Source organism: Ursus americanus, chromosome 1, assembly GCF_024610735.1.
Source record: "Ursus americanus isolate L20-20 chromosome 1, mUrsAme1.1.p, whole genome shotgun sequence".
NCBI classification, from domain to species: Eukaryota; Metazoa; Chordata; class Mammalia; order Carnivora; family Ursidae; genus Ursus; species Ursus americanus.
In genome coordinates, this window is record NC_142127.1 from 76,493,899 (window position 1) to 76,516,820 (window position 22,922).

The following is a 22,922-nucleotide window of genomic DNA, read 5'->3' on the forward strand; positions in this document are numbered from 1 at the left end:
TAAAGATCTTACTTAGGGATGCTTGGGTGGCTCAGTCAGTTAAGCATCTACCTTTGGCTCAGGTCATGATCCCAGGGTCCTGGGATTGAGTCTGGTGTTGGGCTCTCTGCTCACTGGGGAGACTGCTTCTCCCTCTGCCCCTACCCCCACTCGTGCTCTCTCGCTCTCTCTCAAATAAATAAGATCTTTTAAAAAAGATCTTATTTATTTATTTGAGGTGGGGGGAGGGGCTGAAGGATGTGGGGAGAAAGAATCTGAAGCAGACCCTGCACTCAGCACAGAGCCCAACATGGAATCTGAAGCAAATTGTTCACAGACCACAGCCCAACATGGAGCCCAGTCCCATGACCAGGAGATCATGACCTGAGTTGAAACCAAGAGTCAGATACTTAACTGACTGAGCCACGCAGGCACCCCAATTGTGAGGTGTTTTATAAAATAATTGGAAAAATTAAGTTCGATTCTTTTTTGTTTAAGATTTTATTTATTTATTTCAAAAAGAGAGAGAGAGCACAAGCAGGGGGTTCAGCAGGCAGATGGGGAGGGAGAAGCAGGCTCCCCGCTGAGCAGGGAGCCTGATGTGGGGCTTGATCCCAGGACCCTGGAATTATGACCTGAGCCTAAGGCAGACGCTTAACTGACTGAGCCACCCAGGCACCCTATGTTTGATTCTTTTTTAGTCTAAAAATAGATAGATATCTTCAAGTAAAATAGGGTCTCAGATTTTCAAGATCGTTGATAAAAGGAAAAGCTGACTGGGGCACCTGGCTGGCTCAGTCGAAAGAACATGCAACTCTTGATCTTGGGGTTGTGAGCTTAAGCCCCACTTTGGGTGTACAGATTATTTAATTTTTTTTTTTAAGATTGATTTATTTATTTTGCGGGGGGAGGGGCAGAGGGAGAGAAAGACTCCCAAGCAGACTCCCTGCTGAGCGTGGAGCCTGACACAGGGCGCCATCCCAGGAACCATGAGATCATGACCTGAGCTGAAACCAAGCGTGGGACGCTCAACCAACTGAGCCACCCAGGAGCCCCAAGATTACTTAATTTTTTAAAATCTTATTTTACTTATTTTAAGTAAGCTCTACTTGCAATGTGGGGCTTGAACTCATGACCTTGGGATCAAGAGCCACATGCTGCACCAGCTAAGCCATCCAGGTACCCCAGAGATTACATACATACATACATACATACATACATACATACATACATAAAAACTTAAAAGGAAAATTATTTGATATAATGTTTATGTGGACTCTAATGTGAGTCTAGTATATTCCAGTAGTAAAAGGTAATTTACACTTTTTAAAAAGAAAATGAAGAATTCTTTTTTTTCTCATAGCACGGTTTAGGTCTTTCAACATTTGTCTTTTTTTTTTTAATTTTATTTATTTGTCAGAGGGAGAGAGAGGGAGAGAACGGCAGGCAGAGGGAGAAACAGGCTCCCCACTGAGCAAGGAGCCCAATGCAGGACTCGATCCCAGGACCCTGGGATCATGACCTGAGCCAGAGGGAGATGCTTAACTGACTGAGCCTCCAAGGCATCCCTAACATTTGTTTTTGAGAGGAATTTTTATATTCCATAGTGGGTGCATTTTTGGTTCTTTCTATATATCCCATTTCACCAGTGACTTTTTTACAGAATGAAATTCTGTACAATAAAAAAACCGTTTTTAGCGTCTTCATTTCCCTCACTTACTAATAAGTCTGGCTGTAATATAATTGATGAATATAATTTTAATTCTGGTGTATCTGTTTTAGGAAATACATTTTAATTGAAGAGGCAGTGTAAAATGCTTTGCATATTGATGATATGCCCTCATGTAACAGATGTTTTGAATACTCTTAAATTTAAAATTCATTATGTGATTTTGTATGATTTATCCTTATATCTTATAAAATGATGCACACCCATGTTACAGTTTCATTCTTTGCTGGTTCCATAGAAATGCATTCTGTATCTGTTGTTTAGAAATAATAAATTAAGCATGAAGATACTAAATATATGTTTAATAGTTTGAAAAGATAATAGATTTTTTAAAGATTTTTATTTATTTATTTTAGAGAGAGAGTGTGTGCACATGCACAAGGGAGAGGGAGGAAGGGCAGAGGGAAAGGGTGGGAGAGAATCTCAAGCAGACTACTGCAGAGCACAGAGCCTGAGGCAGGGCTCAGTCCCATGACCCTGAGATCATGACCTGACCCGAAATCAAGAGTGAGATGCTTTTTTTTTTTTTTTTTAAGATTTTATTTATTTCAGAGAGAGAGATATCACAAGCAGGGAGGAGGGATAGAGGGAGAAGCAAACTCCCTGCTGAGCGGGGAACCCAATGCGGTACTCAGTCCCAGGACCCCGGGATCACGACCTGAGCTGAAGGCAAACGCTTAACCAACTAAGCCACCCAGGCACCCAAGAGTCAGATGCTTTTTAACCAACTGAGCTGCCTGTAATTGGTGAAATTTAAATACAATTGTGATAGCAGTTTTTATTTTCAGTAGTTTTCAGACTTAATTAGACACCTGTGTTTTTACAGTACAAATATGTAAAATGCCAATGGAGCTCTGTTGTGATTTCCCCCAAACCTTTTTAGATTTGATCCAGACCGGTTTGATGATGAATTGACGATGAAAACTTTCTCCTTGCTTGGATTCTCAGGCACACAGGAGTGCCCAGAGTTGAGGTGAGTGGTAGACAAAGGAAAGTGAAAGGAAAGATGCCAGACTTTATACTTAGAATTTTGATGATGACTGCTGATGAGAATGAGCAATCTATATAATTAAAGTGTAATTGTTAATCTTCAGTAACCAGTGAACTTTCTTCCTAACCAGGTTTGCATATATGGTGACCACAGTACTTCTGAGTGTGTTGGTGAGGAGGCTACACCTACTTTCCGTGGAGGGACAACTTATTGAAACTAAGTATGAACTGGTAACATCATCCAAGGAAGAAGCTTGGATCACTGTCTCAAAAAGATATTAAAATTTTATACGTTTAACTTTCTTGAGGAAAATGATGGTTTAAAAAATCTGTATTGGATCCTTTTATAAATCAAGTAATACTATGAAATATAAATACCTACTAGTACTTTGTTATGTAAATTTGGACTTTTGCATATCAAATTTTCTTAATGCATGATATACATTTATACTTATTGCATCAATATAATGATAACTTTAACAGGAAGCTCTCTTTTAATTTTTGTTTTTTCACTTTTTTTGTTGTTTTTTTGTTTTTGTTTTGTTGTTATATCACTTTCTATGCCATTATCTTCATATTGTTTTTCTTAGTTTGAGCTCTAATGTACTTGAAAAGAGACATTATTTTGCACACTTTGGGGAATCATGTTTTCTGAATATTCATAAAAGGGAAACATAATCCTAACTTCTTTTCATACTTTAAATCATTTTAAAGGGGGAAAACAAGGACTTCCCATAATTTTTTTCTTGGATAATTTTATTTCTTGGATTAATATTTTTATTTTCTGAGTACAAATTAGTTTATGTTTAATCATTGCTGTTAGGTTGAATGATCTACCTAGTATTTGCTTACTTTTATGCCTCCCAGATAATAGTGTTCATTTCATGACTTATAAGGCTCATCATTTTGAATGCTTCTGAGTCATTTGGAAACTACTGAATGTGTTTTGAAGGGGTCCTTCTAAGAAGTGACAAACTAAGATTGAGGCTCGCATTTCCTTCTGTTTTGCTGGAAATTTTAGTAGCACTATATTACTTCACCAGTTCTCATTTGTGGGAAAAACTGAATTCCTAATCTCTTATTATTATGTCATATTATATCACATAATGAACTTAATGATTAAGAAACAAGAAAGCACTAGCCAAAAACCAAAACCAAATTTAAAATAAAAGAAAACAAACATTGCAAAACATATGACAGGGATAATATCCATATGATATATAAACAGCTTGAATAAATTGATAAGAAAGTATAATAGATAAATGGCCAAAAGACCTGAATAAGCAAATATTGGAGGAGGAAATAGCTATTCAACTTTTAGAAAAAATGGTCAGCCTCACTAGTAAGCAAAGAAATATTGGGGCTATTTTAAAAATATTTTTAAGTGTCTTTGAAAATTTACACTGAGTACTGATAAGTTTTATATTTAATACTTTTTTATTGATAGCACTGTAGTTTAGTCCACTTTTTCTGGTTACATTGTTCTTGAAGAAATTTTTTTTTTAAGACAACAACTGGAGGAAATATGCCAAGTGCAGATAGAGAGGAAAGGAAGAAAAATGATAACTGTTTGCAAGTGGGTTTATTTTTGACCCTGCTGAATTCCTCTTATAATTTTAGTTTCAAGATTGTACCCTAGTTATTGAATTATTTTATGCTGTGTTTATGGTCAGATAGGCTAACATTTTAGAACTAGTTAGGAGTGGCTAAGATAGAATTTAAGTAATTAGATGCAGCTTTTTTTTCTGACAAAAATATTTAATTTATGGAATAATTTAAATTCTAAAACTGTAAGTGAAATGTATTCTTAGTTCCCAGCACCATGTTTCCAAAAAGGCACACTGTTAAATTTCCTCCTATCATTTTGTGTGGTTTTGCGTATGTAGAGCATCTTCCTTGTTATCCAAGTACCTTAACTGGTTTGGAAACTGGCAGTGGAAAGTTAGAATAGGCACTTGACATGTAAAACAAATTCAGTAAAATTAGATGAGATAAGTGGAATTTTAAAGCAAGTGAGACCTGATCAGCAGTGATCAAGGCTTACACAGGGCAGCTGAGCCAGAGAGTGAGGGAATTGGCATATTGCCAATATGTGAGCCAATGTATAATTTCTAATAATGATTTGAATCAAGGAAAATAAGAGAATCAGATAAATAAGCACATTTTATCCATGGTTACGTGACTGACTTAAAACATTATACATAAATTCTAGAGGATTTTTTAAAAATAAAAATACTGTCAATCCATTCACTGCTGTTCTTACTTGGCCCTTTGTATTTATCAAATGACTGAAATCGAAGTAGCCTCAATGTCCCTAATGGCTGGTAGCATAACTCTAAGGAGGACTCTTAAATTTGATAGCTTTTTGGGTTTTTAAAAACCATTTCTTACCTGATTTTGATCTGCATTCTTTTCAGCTGTTGGGAAGTTTACTGCTAAAAACACCAGCACAGGGCACCTGTGTAGCTCAGGTGGTTAAGCGTTTGATTCTTGATTTCAACTCAGCTCCTGATCTCAGGGTCATGAGATCGAGCTCTGAGTCAGGCTGTATGATAGGCATGGAGGCTACTTAAGATTCTCTCTCTCCCTTCCCTCCCCTTCCTCCCCACCATAAAAACAAAAACACACACTAGCACATTTTTTTATGGAAAGAAAGGGCTCTTCCACACTTTGCGCTAATAAAATTCAAGACAGAATTGATTCTGTGCATGTGTTTGGGAAAAATGAAAAACTCATATGCTGTTTGATCTGCCCACAAATGTGCAGTTCCATTTTTTATGTAAGTAGATTCTATCTTATTTATAGACCCTATGTGAAAATTTGTTTGTCTTCTTTATCTTAAAATAGTTTATATTTTAAAAACAAAACGTTCTATTTTTTGTCATGAAAATTATATATAGGTTTGCTGTGGAAAGGTCTTGGAAACACAGAAACAGAAATAGGAAATTCAGTCACCTGTAGTCCCACTACTTGGAGTTAGCCAGTTGTAAACTTCTAGGGTAGATGCTTCTACTCTCTTTTATATCCACTTGTAATTTTTACAGACATATTATATATAATGTTCTCTTCAGGTAATATTTATGAACTAGTAGTGTTTTTTACAACTGAAACATTAATATTCTCACTCAAAATGTAAGCACAGATTTTCATCATTCTTTTTTCTCTCCTCTTCCCCCTTGCGGGTATTGTTAGTCTTTTCAACTTCAAAAATGGCTTTACTTCCTTCTCCATTTATCAAAACAGTAATTTATGTTTGTACATCTGAGTTGCTAAAGCCCTAGAATAGTCTATGGTGTTGCAATGAGCATTTAAGAAATGTAATTACTCTTCTGTCATAAGAAAAATATAATTAAATTCAGATTGAGGTGGCATTTCAACTTTTAAGAGGAAATCTTAAGAATCTCTATTGTTTTTGGACTCTGGGGCAAACAGAATAAGATTCTTCCCTTGAAGCCATCTTCTTTTTTTTTTTTCCCCTACAGATCCATGAAAAGTGCAGTTAACCTATAAAGTGTACTTTTTTCACATGTGGTTATGTTGACAGATTGATAACTGCTTAAACACAATTCTACTGAGTCTGTAAAACTGAGGACATGACCAGTAAACATCAGGGAGTAAGTTTAGTAGCTGTGAGAGGATACCTTGTGAGAGAAATGGACACTATTTTCAAGGGCAGGTTTATATAATATCAACAAATTGATACGAGTGACCTTATTTCTCTTCTTAGCCTGCCCTATGCCTGTTTCCTAAGTTACTAAGACCAATGATTAAGGTAGAAGAGGAGGCTGGAGGCGGGGAGGTAGGACAACAAAGCAGTTACTGTTACTACAGAAATCAGCACAGCCAGAAAGGCTTTGTACAATGTTGCTTTGAGGCACTGGGAATGACCTCCACTGATACAAAAGAATGAGACTGAAATTTGCCGCAAGAGTCAAGCTCAAAGTAGAAAGGGGAGTGGCAGGAGCATTTGTTATAAACCAAATACTTTGTATACCTATCTCATTTAGTCTTTTAGAGCGTGACGGGTTCAGTGACAAGCTAAAACACTTTTTCATTCCTGATGGAAGAAATACTGTAAATGAATACAGGCATATACTTGCTAAGAAATAGAAAGTGAAAGATCTAAATTTCAAATTATCTTAGTATCTTCAGTGGGTTTATTGATGTATTTTGTTATTTAAGAGGGAATCAAACAATAGTTTAAAATGATGTAGTGTTCATAATAACTAAAGAAAATGACTAAAAAGGGGTATTGTAAGAGCAGTATTAAAAGAAATGTTAAAGAAAACTAATGCTACAGGCACCTGGGTGGCTCAGTCAGTTAAGCGTCTGCCTTCAGCTCAGGTCATGATCCCAGGGTCCTGGGATTGAGCCCCTGCCTTGAGCTCCCTGCTCAGCGGGGAGCCTGCTTCTCCCTCTACCCTTCCCCCTGCTCACGTGTGCCCTCACTCTTTCTCTCTCAAATAAATAAATAAAATCTTAAAAAAGAAAAAAAAAGAAAAGAAAACTAGTGCTACCACCTCAACCATAGCTGTATAACTGATTAAATTTTTCCTATTCCACATATGTATTATTTTTACACATTGCAATCGTAACAATATGATTTGCTTTTCACTTAGTGAATTTTATTTATTTATTTTTAAGATTTTATTTATTTATTTGACAGAAAGAGACAGCCAGCCAGCGAGAGAGGGAACACAAGCAGGGGGAGTGGGAGAGGAAGAAGCAGGCTCCCAGCACAGGAGCCTGATGCGGGGCTCGATCCCAGAACTCTGGGATCACGCCCTGAGCCGAAGGCAGACGCTTAACGACTGAGCCACCCAGGCGCCCCCACTTAGTGAATTTTAAACATTTTCCTTTGTTACTTTTATAAGGGCTTTGGGGAATAGATTTCGGGGAGTGGGATGGGGAATAGACTTAAAGATCTATATATCAAACACTATATTTATTTTGATGACACCAAGTAATGGATAATTATAAAATTGGAGTTGGGAGCCATTTTGTAAAACATCCAGGCGATGAAGGGGCAGGAAATGACATTCCTCTTCCAGTTCCACTCCCTTGTTTAATCGGTTTACAGTTTGGTGGCTTGCTAGAGACTGGGAATGGATCTTGTTACAGCATGTGATAAGCTGGCATGAGCAAATAATACCCTGTTTGGTAATCTAAAAAAAGAAAAAAAACCCCACAAATTTATTTATATCTAAAAGACTTGCAAATTCTTGTTACAATTTTTAACACAGGAGAGTAGGAAATAAAACTGTGTACTTGACCATTGTAACTATGTTATAAAGTTGTAAAGTACCTGTCTTCAAAAAGGCAATCAATAAATATTTTTGAATACATGAATGAAATCTTCATTGAGGTATTCTGTGCATGTAGAATAAAGTAAAGGTGATTATTTGATAGTTGAATAAGTTTTCCAGGTAGCCAAACTACCTCTAGTGCTAATAGTACTTTGTGATATGCTAACTGTCCCATTACTAGACGTATTTAAGATGTTTTGTGGACATCTTTCGGTGATGCCTGTATCAAGTGTGAACATAGATTTAGAATAGGCTGTAGTTGTACAAAATAGCAACCAAAATAGTTGGTAAGCAAGTAGTCCTTTCTTCCTTCCTGTATGTATCACCAGATCATCATTAAACGAGGAAATGGTTAAGGAACAGGTTTTTTTACATTAGGTTCGTGAGAGCATTATTTCCTGAGGTGTGTTTCATGGAACGCTGTCCTGTGAGATACTCTGAGGAAAAGGTTACTTGATGATGTTCACTGTCAGATTCTCGATATTATATTCTTTCTCAGATATTTATAATACTTATTAATATATCGGAAGTGCTGAGAAGTTCAACTGTAAAGAAACCTATTTTAACTTGATATAATAACCCTGATTGTTCATAATGTATTTGATGTAGGTTCCCTTTTTTTCAGTTACCCCTTTTATTCTGTAAACCCAGTGTTCCATGGAATGAGTCTTCTATAGAACAGAACCCATTTTATCCAACATGACCTAGAGACAACTAGGAGTCTTGAGGAACGTCTGTCTTGGCTAATTCCTTAAACTGTGCATGGTCCAGAGGTTCTCCAGAACAGCTTAGTCTTAGAACCAAACCACCTGAATTCTATGTTCTCTCACTCCTTTATCTCTACTCTTTTCCCTGTGAAAGCACAGCACCCTGTACCTCTACTGACTCTCCCGTACACTCCTGTCCTGACTTATATTCCTATCCAAAGAAATGGGACTTATTTAGTCAAGCAAGTTTTTTTTACCAAGCGTGCTGTGTCTTTCGTGAGGCACTGGGAGTATGGCAATGAACAAAACAGACATTATAACTGTGTTCTCTCTCTCCTTTGCTCTCCCCTCGGAGGGAGAACCCTAAAGTCTTACATTCCAAAGCTTAACCTTCTAGCACTCAACTCTCTAAGTCCTGGGTTTGGAAGTAGCTCAAGAATCCTTTAGGTTAGTGGCTAAAAGGGACATAGGAAAGAACTTACAGATGATTACATGACAACATGAAAGGCTTCAGTTATAGGCTGTAGTGAGGAAAGAAGCACAAGGAACAGTTAGGGGGCAAACCATTATTTTTGCTATTTTTAGTGTGTGAGCAAGAGAAGAAGCTAGGGGTCTCATCAAGGAAAACTGTCAACACTGATGCCAAATAGGAATACTGTAGAACTTTCGGAGTGAGATGAACAATACTAAGAATTGGCTTCACTAGGTTAAGGAGCAATATTTATTGTATCATCTGTATGAATTGTTGCTTAATCATACGGCAGCACTAGGTACATTCAACTTTCATGATTTGTTGCTTGTGTTGCAAGGTTATCAGCTAATAGAGAATTGATCTTTAGAGCTTAAAAGGGCCTATATTTGTAGAGATTATATGGCATAGCCTGCTCACAATTTTAAGTTTTAGAGGGAGAAGCCTAGGGCTTCTGGAACTAGTAAGATTATTGGTCTTTTACTTTGGATTTTTCTCACATCCTTCTGAAAATAGGTGCTTAAGTATGCTGCTATTATAGTCATAGGATTTTGTTAGGCTTTCAAGGAGCTGTAGCTTCAGAAGGAATTGGAAATTTTTAAAAAAATATTCTTGATACAGAGCCTTTGAGGGAGATGCAAATGTGTTTTGAATGTTAAATTTACTTAGATTTAAAAATACATATCTTCAAGCAAAGTTGCCATGACAACCTTTCTTAATGTGTGTATAAATTTTATGTCTGTCTCTTTGAGGTTTTCATCTTTCCCAGCATAGGGTTTAATCACAAGAATTGGGCACTCTGGTGTATTTCTGTCTGCATGGTGCCCTGTGGGAATTCTTTAATTTTGGAAAATGCAAATCAGGCATAGGGCAGTTCTGTAGCACAGCAATCCCACCAAGATAAATGTCTTGTTCTCTCCATGATCAGAGATGGATCTGGTTTCAAACCCAAGGTGAAATTTTGGATTGAAGTAGAACCATGAGTCCATTATGAGTTTCTGTTTTTTCTTAGTTTGAAGATTTACAGGAGGGCCCTAGGGAAGTTTGGGAAATTCTGGACCAGATGTCTTGGTTAACCCCAAAACTGATCCAGTCTCCCTGAAATCATCTAAATCTAAACCACAATTGATATCATAGGTCAACTCAGAACCACAAGAGACTTCTCTACATTGGCCAGGCGTGTGTAAAGAGATACCTCAGAAGTGCCTTCTGGCTTGAACTCCAATCCAGCACTGCTAGACAGGTCCCATTAACAGACCTTTTCACTTCCTTTCACCCCACTTCACATACCCTTGCCTATCAAGCTCTGTTTTGCACATCAGAGGCCAGGAAAAGAATAGTAGGATTTTGGAGAACCAAAGTTTAGGAGGAAGGAATTCTCACCCTTAATTTTGAAAATGTGAATTTATTAAGCAGTGGAATAAGAGGTAGTTACCAGTACCTTTTCATAACAGTAACTATGACTTTTACTTAAGAACTCTTAGTCTTAACATGGATGCCTGAAATTTTGAGATGCTTGCTAAGAAGAGCTGTTTGTGTTTTATATTATAGTTCCTCTGTGATGCAGTTTTAAAAAATTAATGTTTATAGTAATTTAAGAATCCCTGAAGACAGTTAATTAACTAACTGAGCTCAGAAGTAGGATTTATTAATTTGTAAACTTTGATGCTTTGATTACTTTAGTCTTTAATAGGCTTTATATTACTATGTTACATTTAAGAGAATCCATAGAAAATTTCAAATCCAATCCCCATATAAAAGGGGGAAATTTAAACTGGGAGAGGTTATTATATAGGAATATGCTCAGGCTTATGCTTTTTTTTTTTTTTAACATGTTTAGATTTTATTCTCTAAAGGAAGAATTTTTTGAAAAAGAAGAAAAAAGGGAAAGGCCCCTAAGCAAAAAGAACTGGCTATTTTAGTGTACTGTGTAACTGAGAGAAATAGGATAATAGTCTCCTAAAAACAACACTTGAAAAGAGATGTCCCACAGTCCATGCTATGGTGGGCTTTTTAAAAAATTTATTTATTTGAGAGAGAGAGAATGTGCGTGCTGAGTGGGGGCAGAGGAAGAAGGAGAATCTCAAGCAAACTCCCCACTGAGCATGGAGCCTGACCCTGGGCTTGATCTCAGGACCCTGAGATTGTGACCCAAACCAAAATCAAGAGTCAGAGGCTTAACCCACTGAGCCACCCAGGCACCCTCATGCTGTGATGTTTATAAAGACTTTTTAGTTAATCTTGATTGTAAGAGGCATGAATTAGGGCTGACTACATAATTTGTGGGGCCCATTGCAAAATGAAAATATGGAGCCTTAGCTGGGGATAAAGTCAATCTCCCCTCCCATGGGCCTGCTCTTTTCAAACTATGGTTTGAAACCCCTAAGGGATTCCCTAAGGGATTGAAATCTCTGCTCCAGGACTCATTACTTACCTGGATCAGGGGTAGGCCAGAGAGCCCTAACCAGTCAGAGAACACACTGTGGTGTGGCCAGCTCAAGGCAGGGCTGACTGCTTCCTTGCCCTGCCTCAAGGTGCTCCAGACAAACCACTGTGGGAGCCCAGACCTCCCCATGGTGGGTGCACCCAGGCCCCCACTGGAGGATGACCATGGCAGAAAGTGGGCCTCCCTCCTCAACTCCTCTGCTAATGCAGTCCTATTACTGCCCTGGGCAAAAGGCAGCAGTGCTTACTGGCAGGGGTAGGGAGATGGAGGTCAGGTGGGGCCCAGGGCACCAGGGAGCTGGTCACTGAGAACCTGTCAGGGGAGGGAAAAAGTAGTCTCCAAGCCCCCAGTGCATGCTACATGGCCCCATTGACTCCACTTGTAAAACACAAATTCAAAAATAAAATTTTTAAGAATTCACTACAGTGCCCTCAAAGCGCTATACCCCAAGCATAGGGCCCTTCTGAGCAGTGGGGTTCTGTGGGACTGCACTGGTTGCAGCTCATGAGGCCAGCCCTGGACACGTCTGACCTTACATAGCATGGTGCTGTGACTCGGTGGTTCTGAATGCTATATATACTTCCTGGTTGTACGTCAGTTTTCCTTGCAAATGCCCATAAATGTTTTATTTATTATTTATCATTAAGTGGTTTAAACTTCTGTAGGATGTTTTATACACGATAAGCAATACATAGATGCCAAACCTAAAAAAAAGCAGTTTCATAGTACACATGTATATCGAAGTTGCAGGTGTTCTAGTACAGTAAACATCTCATCCTGAACCCCCATTCCACTGACAGAACTTTTACTTTTCCTGTATTTTAATCATAACTGCCAAAGAATTTTCAGATGAAAGGTAAAATGGAAATTTTCTGTGAAATATCATCATAAAACCCTATGAAATATTTCAGTGATATGAGTCATTCACTTATTCATAGGGGTAGGCATTTAGATAATAGAAGTAGCTAACAGAAATCTGTGAGAAATATATTGTTAATTCCTGTGGAGGAGGAAGGAAGAAATCCTACTGAAGTATTTTTAAGTGTAGTTAAATTCAGTGTTCCCTGCCATTTTAAAATATCAAAATTATTCTGTTCTCCTTTCTTTCCAAGAGGCTACATAAAATTACTTGGACAAAATCATGAATCTTTTCTTTTCTTTTCTTTTCTTTTTTTTTTTTTGCCGTTAACCTCTTCTACATTCCATTTCATGAACATAGCAATCAGTGGTCAAGAATATCCTTACTTTTATCAACCTTGTATTGATATGTAACACTTACTACCATGCACTGTGGTATTTAGTTGGCAATTTTGTCAAAGTATAACCTCTTTCTTTGCAACATTACTGAAACTGACAAGAAAGAGACTGTAATAAATAAAAGTTAGCAACTGTTGGAAATCATACATGCTGTAGGCCAGCTAATATTCACCATACCGTTCTAATGGTTTTAAAGCATAATCAACCTGTACATTACAGACCATTAGCAATTCTTGTTATTAAGTGGAGGTCAGCACTGTATAGTTTTCAGTAATAAAAACCCAGTATATTTTGAGGCTTGAAGTTTCAGAAAAATCTTTAACATAATTTAAACAAAAGTGTGAACAAAAGTAGCTAATTTTAGAAATCAGTTTTTGTGAACTGATTTGTAATCTCTCTGCTGTGAGGAAACTATTATCTGTTTTATGTTTTAGCTCTGAAATTTAGTGTTTTTCACAGGGAAAGGATACATAAAGCCAATTTTAGTAGGAACTAAAGAACTAAAGAATTTTTATTCTTCAAAAACGTATACCTTTCAAGAAAAATTGTCTACACTGTTGATAAACCTATACACAGAGATATATTACCATGAACAACTTCAGGTTTATATTGCCCACTCTCATAGTTTAATGGAAAACATTTTTTTCTCCTTAACTATAGGAGAACAAACTGATGGTTATCAGAGGGGAGGTGGGTGAGGGGATGGGTGAAACAGGTGATGGGGATTACAGAATGCACTTGTGATGAACACCAGGTAATTAAAATAAAAACTTAATTTTTTTTCCTCTTTTTATCATTCGTAAGGAAGGGAGCTATTTTGTTGTCTCTCAAAGAAAACTATTACAGAATACTAAGTATTTAAATAAAACCTCTCCAGGTTGTATTCTGGATATATTACCTCTCTTTGTTAGAGTAATTTCTTCTTGAAAAATGTTTTTCATTGGGTATTGGTAGTATGAGACGATTATTGCTGACTTTGTTCGATGTGCTAACTATATTAGCAAAATGTTTTTTTACAGATAGATACTAAACTATTTAGGGGTTAAATGTCATGTTTACGTGCTTAAAGTTCTTTAGAAAAGAATACTATGAAAAGATGAGGTAAAATATAGAAGCTATTGTTATTCTAATTAATGGGTATTTATGTATTTATCATACCATTCTCCATACTGTGTGTTTATAATTTCCATACTAAAGAGACAAAAAATATGACTTTCAATAAAAATGAAACAAAAAAATGTATGAGATTGTGGGCTATGTAGCTACTGACTTTCTGAAGATGGGTTTTTTCTTTTTTTACAAACTAATTCTGGAGGATGTGTTTTTCAATAATTTTAAACTTATTTCATAAAATGTATATTCATACAGCTTTAAAGCACAGAATGCTCTATTGCACAGTAAGCTTTTCTTGAAAAAAATATGCTTTAAAACATTTTAACCATTAAATAAATATCCCTAAGATTGAGACCAGATTTTTTATCACTATTAGAAAGTTTCAGATGATAAATCTTGCCTAGAAATGTAAAGCTTAGGGGCTCCTGACTGTAGATCAGTGGAACATATGACTTTCCATCTCTGGGTCATGAGATCAAGCCCCATGTTGGGCATAGAGTCTACTTACAAAAAAAAAAAAAAAAGTAAAGTTTAGATTCCAGCCATTTATCTTTTGATCACGTACGGAATATTTGTTTCAAAGGTTTAATATGTCCAAATTATGCACTTGGTATTAAAATTTCCTGACAGTCTTAAATATGATTAAAACCCAAAATGTGCATAAATACTATGAACATATTAATCACCAATAATTATTTTTCTTGTTTGGGGGTGAGAATGGGAAGTCAATTAACTGTGTCATTACTTGAATAAAAAACTCTGCTTGCAGAGGAAGCATTTGACAAAGTACAACATCCATTTATGATTTAAAAAAAAACCCTCAACAAAGTAGGTTTAGGGAACATACCTCAACATAATTAAGGCCATACATGAAAAACCCACAGCTAATATCCTCAATGGGGAAAAATTGAGAGTTTTCCCTCTACAGTCAGGAACAAGACAGGGATACTCTCACCACTTTTATTCAAATAGTACTGGGAGTCCTAACCATGGCAATCAGAAAACAAAAAGAAATAAAAGGCATCCAAATCAGCAAGGAAGAAGTAAAACTTTGACTATTTGCAGATGGCATGATACTACATGTAGAAAACCCTCAGGTCTCCCCCCAAAAACTACTAGAACTGATAAACGCTTTCAAGTCAAGTTGCAGGATACAAAATCAATGTACAGAAATCTGTTGCATTTCTACACACCAATAATGAAGCAGAAGAAAGAGAAATTAAGAAAACAATCCCATTTGCAATTGCACCAAAACCAATAAGACACCTAGGAATAAACCTAACCAAAGAGATGAAAGACCTGTACTCTGAAAAGTATAAACACTGATGAAAGAAATTGAAGATGATACAAAGAAATGGAAAGACATTGCATGCTCATGGATCAGAAGAACAAACATTGTTAAAATGTCTGTACTACCCTAAGCAATCTACACATTTAATGCACTCCCTATCTAAATACCAATAGCATTTTTCACAAAGCTAGAACAAATAATCCTGAAATTTATATGGAACCACAAAACACTGTGACTAGCCAAAGCTATTTTCTTTTTCTTTTAAGGTTTTATTTATTTATTTGAGGGAGAGATAGCAAGAGAGAGCAGAGCAGGAGAGTGAGGCAGAGAGAGAAGTAGGTTCCCTGTTCAGCAGGGAGCCTGATGGACAATGCCGGGCTCGATCCTGGGACCCTGGGATCATGACCTGAAGTGAAAGCAGATGCTTAACTGACTGAGTCACCCAGGTGCCCCACCAAAGCTATTTTCAAACCTTGAAAATAAAAACAACTGGAGGCATCACTATCCTGGACTTGTTATATTACGAAGCTGTAATAATCAAAAAGAGTATGGTACTTGCACAAAAATAGACACAGATCAATGGACAGAATAGAAAACACAAAAATGGACCCACAATTAATAATCTTCAACAAAGCAGGAAAGAATATCCAATGGGAAAAAGAATGTCTCTTCAGCAAATTGTGCCGGGAAAACCGGACCTCTTTCTTACACCATACACAAAATTAAATTCAAAATGGATTAAAGATCTAAATGTGAGACCTGAAACCGTAAAAATCCCCAAAGAGAACACAGGTAGTAACTTCTTTAACATTGGCCGTAACAACTTCTTTCTAGATATGTTTCCTGAGGAAAAGGAAACAAAAGCAAAAATAAACTATTGGGAATACATCAAAATAAAAAGCTTCACAGTGAAGGAAACACCAACAAAATGAAAAGGCAACCTACAGAATGGGAGAAGATATTTGCCAATGACATATCTGTTAAAGGGTTAGTATCCAAAATACGTAAAGAACTTATAAAACAATACCCAAGGGGCACCTGGGTAGCACAGTTGGTTAAGTGTCTGACTTGATTTTGGCTCAGTCGTGATCTCAGGACTGTGGGATTAAGCCCTGCGTTGGGCTCCGCACTGGGCATAAAGCCTGCTTAAAATTCTCTTTCTCTTTCTGCCCCTCCCGCAACCTCCCCCACCCCGCACTCGCACGCACACTCTCTCTCTCTAAAAAAATAAATCAATAGGGATGCCCAGGTGGCTCAGTTGGTTAAACGTCTGTTTTGGCTCAGGTCATGATCTCAGGTCCTGGGATCTAGCCCCGCAGCAGGCTCCCAGCTCAGTGGGGAGTTTGCTTGTCCCTCTCCTTTGGCCCCTCACCCCTGCTCATGCTCTCTCTCTCTCACTCTGCTCTCTCTCTCAAATAAAATCTTTAAAAAAATAACAATCAATATATAACACCCCAAAAATGAATAATCCAATTAAAAAATGGGGGAAAGACATTTTTCCAAAAAAGACATGCAGATGGCCAAAAGACACATGAAAAGATGCAAAACTACAAGGAGATAACACCTCACAGTTGTCAGAATGACTAATACCAACAATACAAGAAACAACAGTGTTGGTAAAGTTGTGAAGAAAAAGGAACCTTCTTGCACTGTTGGTGGGGATGCAAACTGGTGCAGCCATTCTGGAAAACAGTATGGAGTTTCCTCAAAAAGTTAAAAATAAAAGCTAAAAGTTAAAATGATTCAGCAATTGCACTACTGGGTATTTACCCAAAGAATAACAAAAACACTAATTTAAAGGGATACATGTACCCTGATGTTTATAGTAGCATTATTTACAATAGCCAAATTAGGGAAACAGCTCAAGTGTCCATCAATTGATGAATAGATAAAGAAGATGTATGTATGTGTGTGTGTGTGTGTGTGTGTGTGTGTGTGTGATTTCACTCATATGTGGAATTTAAGACACAAAACAAGGGAGCAAAGGGGAAAAAAGAGAGGCAAACCAAGAAACAGACTCTTAACCATAGAAACAAATTGGTGGTTACCAAAGGGAGGTGGGTGGGGGGATGGGCGAAATAGGTGGTGAGCACTGGGTAAGGTATGAAAGTGTTGAATCACTATATTATACACCTGAAATATTACACTGTTATTTTAACTAACTGGAATTTAAATAGAAACTTAAAAAAAAAAAAACACCCTCTGCTTGCATTTCTAAGTACTGTCTAATATCTCTAATAGGAAACATAATTGCACAAAAAGAAATTCTTTTAAATTTCATTGAAATATATATATTCCTTCATTGAAATATACACTATATATATAAAATATGTACACATATATCTAACTTGGTATTGTCTGATAAAATAGCAGCCAGAAAACTAGTTTTGAAATTCTCAAGGTAAAAAAGTTAAACTACACAAAGTATCTTCCTGAAGAAGGAAAAATACATTCTTATTTAATAGTTTCCAAGCATTTAATGTAAAATGAGGAAAAGGGATAATATTACAGGAAATACTTTTGTGCAGATATGAAACAGCTGGTTTTATTCTTTAGGTGCCATAGATGCTACTCTTTAATAGATTTTAAAAATGTATGAGAAAATCCAGTTGCACTAAATACTGATTGACGCTCTTAATAATGTTAAGGATACTAAAGCTGATAGGATGTTGCCATTTAGAAGAGAAAATGTGGGGAAAAGGAGTTAATAATGAAAACAATGATTATGGTAGTTAGCATATCAGTGGTGTGCAGGAAGAATCTTAGTGGAAAGTCTGGAGTGAATGGTGTGTCTGTCTTTACTTATTTATTTGGCAGAAAGAGAGAGAGAGAGCATGAGCAGGGGGAGGGGCAGACAGAGGGAGAGGGAGAAGCAGGCTTCCCACTGAGCAGGGAGCCTGATGTAGGGCTCCCTCCCAGGACCCCGGGCTTATGAGCTGAGCCAAAGGCAGGTGTGTAACTGACTGAGCCACCCAGGCGCCCCTGAATGGGTATGTCTTATAGATGTTGTAAGATGTGCGATGTAAACAGTTCCGTTAAGCAACATTTATTTCTTTAAAGCCCACATAGTCAGGCATTGTATTATGAACTTTACCTTAATTTCTTCACTTAAGGATACAGTTAGTAGAGGGTGCCTGGTTGGCTCAGTTGATTAAGGGTCTGCCTTCAGCTCAGGTCATGATCTCAGGGTCCTGGGATGGAGCCCTACATTGGGCTCCCTGCTCAGCATGGAGTCTGCTTCTCCCTCTCCCTCTGTCCCTCCCCCCTGCTTGTGTGTGGGAGCTCTCTCTCTCTCTCTCTCTCTTTTTCTCACTCTGTCTCAAATAAATAAATACATAAATAAAATCTTGGGGGAAAAAAAAGGATATAGTTAGTGCGTCTTTATTCCAGCAGAAGAATTTGACACTTTTTCATCAGTCTTAGGACTATAATGATGAAATGTTGAATAATTGTGACTCCTTTAAGGTCCACTCAAAACTGCCCAAATTTGGGCACCTGGGTGGCTCAGTCGGTTGAGTGTCCAACTCTTGGTTTTGGCTCAGGTCATGATCTCCTAGGTTGTGGGATCGAGTCCTGTGTTGGTCTCCCTGCAGCAGGTAGTCTCCCTCTGCTCCTTTCCCTGCTTGCGTGTTCACATGCACACACTCTCTATCTTTCTAAAAATAAATAAATCAGTCTTTTAAAAACTGGCCAAATTTAAGGTACAGTGGTTCCCCCTATCCATCGTTTCACTTTCTGTGGTTTCAGTTACCTGCCATCAACTGCAGTCGGGAAGGAGATGCCTAACATTTCATCACAATACCTACCTCATGGGATACCTGGGTGGCTCAGTCAGTTAAGGGTCTGCCTTTGGCTCAGGTCATGATCTCAGGGTCCTGGAATCGAGCCCCTCACTGGGCTCTGTGCTCAGTGGGGGGTCTGCTTCTCCTTCTCCCTCTGCCTCCTCCCCCCTGCCCATGCTCTATTTCTGTCACACTCTCAAATAAATAAAATCCTTTAAAAAACAAAACAAAGCCTACTCAATCACACACTTAACCTAGGTGTCATCTCATATCATCATAAGAAGGGTGAGTACAGTAAAACAAAATATTTTAAGAGAGAGAGGCCACATTCATATAACTTTTATTACAGTATAATTGTTCCATTTTTACTTATTCTTGTTAATCTCTTACTGTGCCTAATTTGTAAACTTCATCCTAGTTATGTATGCATAGAAGAAAATACAGTACATGTAGGGCTCAGTACTAGCCAAGTTTTCAGGCATCCACTGGGGGTCCTAGAACATATTCCCCAAAGGTAAGGGGGAACTACCCTATATTGATAGTGGTCTGAACAACTAAGTGAGATTTATAAGGGCAAGCCAAGAGGCTTTCTTCTTTGCCTTGACTTATTTCTTATGATGAACTCCAAAATCTTGCTTATCAGATCTGTAGATGATGTGAAACAAGATTATTTATTTCAAGAGATGGTAATGAGGATTAAAATTTGGGTCAAAGCCAAGGTATAACTTGTTGGTTATAAAGAACTGCAATTTGATTTTAAAAGAATCAACTGTACTTGGCATGAGTGGGTTAACATGTAAAAAAAAAATCTAGGAATGTTTAATGCTTGCTTTGAATCAAGCTGAGGATAAAATTGCTTAAAAAATGTTGCCTTGGGCGGTAGTAATAAAAATACTTGCTCTGATTTTGGAAGATAATAGTTTCACTGGACTCTTAGAAAAATAATCCATGTTTGAGGTGCCTGGGTGGCTCAGTTGGTTGAGTGTCTGACTTTTGGTTTTAGCTCAGGTCATGATCTCGGGGTCCTGGGATCAAACCCTGCGTAGGGCTCTGCGCTCAGCTGGTAGTCTGCTTGAGATTGTCTCCTTCTCGCTCTGCCCCTCCCCTGCTCACGTGCACGCACTCTGAGAGAGACAGAGCATGCATGGAGGGGGGGAGGGGAAGAGGGAGAAAGAAACTTAAGCTGACTCTGCTCTGAACCCAGAGCCCTACATGAGGCTCAATCCCACGACCCCAAGATCACGACCTGAGTTGAAACCAAGAGCTGGATGCCCAACTGACTGTGCCATCCAGCTGCCCCAATAAATAAATCTTAAAAAAAAAAAAGAAAAAGAAAAAGAATCCACGTTCATTTTAGGAAAAAGATGACCAAAACCAAAAAAACCCTACAACCCGACCACTCACATAATATATACACACACGGTACATGTACTTTTATAGAACTTGTGGTTGTTTTCATTTTTGCTTAAATTATCTTGGTGGCAGCAGATGGATCCTTAGATTCCACTGAGTGTTTTTTTGTTTTTGTTTTTTAGGTTTTTATTTTAATTCCAGTTAGTTAACATACTGTATTATATTAGTTGCAGGTGTATAATATAGTGATTCAACACTTCCATACAACACCGGGTGCTCATCACAAGTGCCCTCCTTAATCCCCATCACTTATTTAAACCATCCCCCCCACCCACTTCCCCTCCTGTAACCATCAGTTTGTTCTCTATAATTTAAGGAGTCTGTTTCTTGGTTTGTCTCTCTTTTTTTCCCCCTTTGCTAGTTTGTTTTGTTTCTTAAATTCCACACATGAGTGAAATCATATGGTATTTGTCTTTCTCTGACTGACTTAGTTCACGTAGCATTATACTCTGTAGTTCTATCTTTGTCTTTGCAAATGGCAAGATTTCATTCTTTTTTATGGCTGAATAATATCCCATTATATCTATCTATCTATATCTCATAAATATTACATCTTTATCTACTCAGTAATTGATGGATACTTGGGCTGCTTCCATACTTTGGCTATTGCAAATAATACTGGTGTAAACATCAGGGTGTATGTGTCCCTTTGAATCAGTATTTCTGTATTCTTTAGGTAAATACCCAGTAGTGCGATTGCTGGATCGTGCATTAGTTAGTTCTATTTTTAACTTTTTGAGAAACTTCCATGTGGATCCTTTTCTCCACTTCGCCAACACCTGTTGTTTCTTGTATTGTTGATTTTACCCATTCTAACAAGTGTGAGGTGATATCTCATTCTCTCAGTGTCAAAAGCTCCTTGTTTAGTGGTGATTCCCAGCTGCCAGAAATTATAATCATAGACCTTCAGAGCCAGAAAGGCAGTTCATCAGCATACATGGGAACTTGTTAGAACTATAAATTGGGAGAGACCAACTGGATCAGAAACTCTGGGGGTGGGACCTAGCAATTTTATGTTTTAATAAGCCCTCCAAATTATTCCAATCCACACTGAAATTTGAGAACAACTGACCTGAGTTAAACCCTTTGAGTTTTTCAGATAGAGAACCTAAGATTCAAAGAGATTGTCACAAGTCAGTTTAAGAAAGCACCAGAATTTTCAGGCAGTGATTCCTAGGATGACCATCATGCCTCAGGGAGATCTGTTTATTGGGCTAATTGCTAAACAGTATTTGAAAGAATGCCAGGTGAAAATAAGTGTAATGGGGGAAGAGTCTGTTTACCACTTAACTCACCTGGTGGGCTTGTTACAGTTCAATAGGAGCCTTTTTTTTTTCATGATTATTTATTTATTTATTTGACAGAGAGAGACAGCCAACGAGAGAGGGAACACAAGCAGGGGGAGTGGGAGAGGAAGAAGCAGGCTCCCAGCAGAGGATCCTGATGTGGGGCTCGATCCCAGAATGCCAGGATCACGCCCTGAGCCAAAGGCAGACACTTAACAACTGAGCCACCCAGGCACCCCTAAAAGGAGCCTTTGGATTCACTGAAGTTTAGTCTGAAAGAAAAGTTTTATCTAATTTGTTCTATTCACTTGATTATTCATACATATCTTATTCCCTGAAGCAAGTTCATATATCATTGAAGTAACTACCCCATTCTGTCACTACTGCTCCCTAATGAATCTCTAGCGTGACCCTACAGCCTTCATTTTTAACAAGCTCTTTACACTTAAGTTTGAGAACCACTAATACAGAAGATGTTTGAAGTGGTTAAGAAAAAAACTAGATGGACTGGACCAACATTTTCAATATTCTTTAATTTGGGTTCCATACTGAAAATTCAAAATAACTTGCTAATGTGTATATCATACAGCCAATATAACAACACCAGAGATTGCTCCAGAGATTTGTAATGGCATAGCATTCAAATGATTTTTTGAAAAAGTATAATATAGTTTTCTCATTATCTGGGGAAAAGAAGGTGGAGGGAGGAATCACTCTAGGAGGGCCAAGACATCACAAAAGCAAGAACAAGAGTTGAAATAATGGATCCTGTTCTGAACTACAAATGTACTCAGCCCTGACTTTACACTATATGGCATAAATTAAGGTCACGGACAACTCAGCAGTTGTTTGAAATTTTAGTTTAAAATTTGTGTGGAATAGTCAAGATTTAGGAAAACAGATACAGTATCTGGGAACAAGAAAAGGGTAACTGCAAGATCAAAATGGTCTACCTTGAATTTTTGTAGCATTTTAACGTTTTTCAAAGTACTGAAACATAAACTTTTATTTTATCCATGTAACAACCCTGTGAGGAAGGAAATTAGCATCCGCAAAACCGTTTTCCAAACTTTAAATACTGGATCTACGAAGAAAAAAGGCGAGGAAGTTGACAGAACCAGAGAAATGACAGAAAAGGATGTCAGTGAGGAGGC

General features: G+C 37.6%; 1 protein-coding gene across 2 annotated transcripts in view; it reads left to right on the forward strand.

Moving 5' to 3' along the window:
- The window catches only part of CYP20A1 (cytochrome P450 family 20 subfamily A member 1), a 65,535-nt gene extending 59,364 nt beyond the window's left edge, over nucleotides 1-6,171 (forward strand). For both annotated transcript variants that reach the window (XM_045806533.2, XM_045806534.2), the window contains 2 exons: nucleotides 2,592-2,681; nucleotides 2,830-6,171. In XM_045806533.2, coding sequence (XP_045662489.1) covers nucleotides 2,592-2,681; nucleotides 2,830-2,980 — 241 coding nt within the window. In that variant the 3' untranslated portion in view covers nucleotides 2,981-6,171. The remainder of the gene's footprint in view (nucleotides 1-2,591; nucleotides 2,682-2,829) is intronic.
- Nucleotides 6,172-22,922: the final 16,751 nt, after the last annotated feature.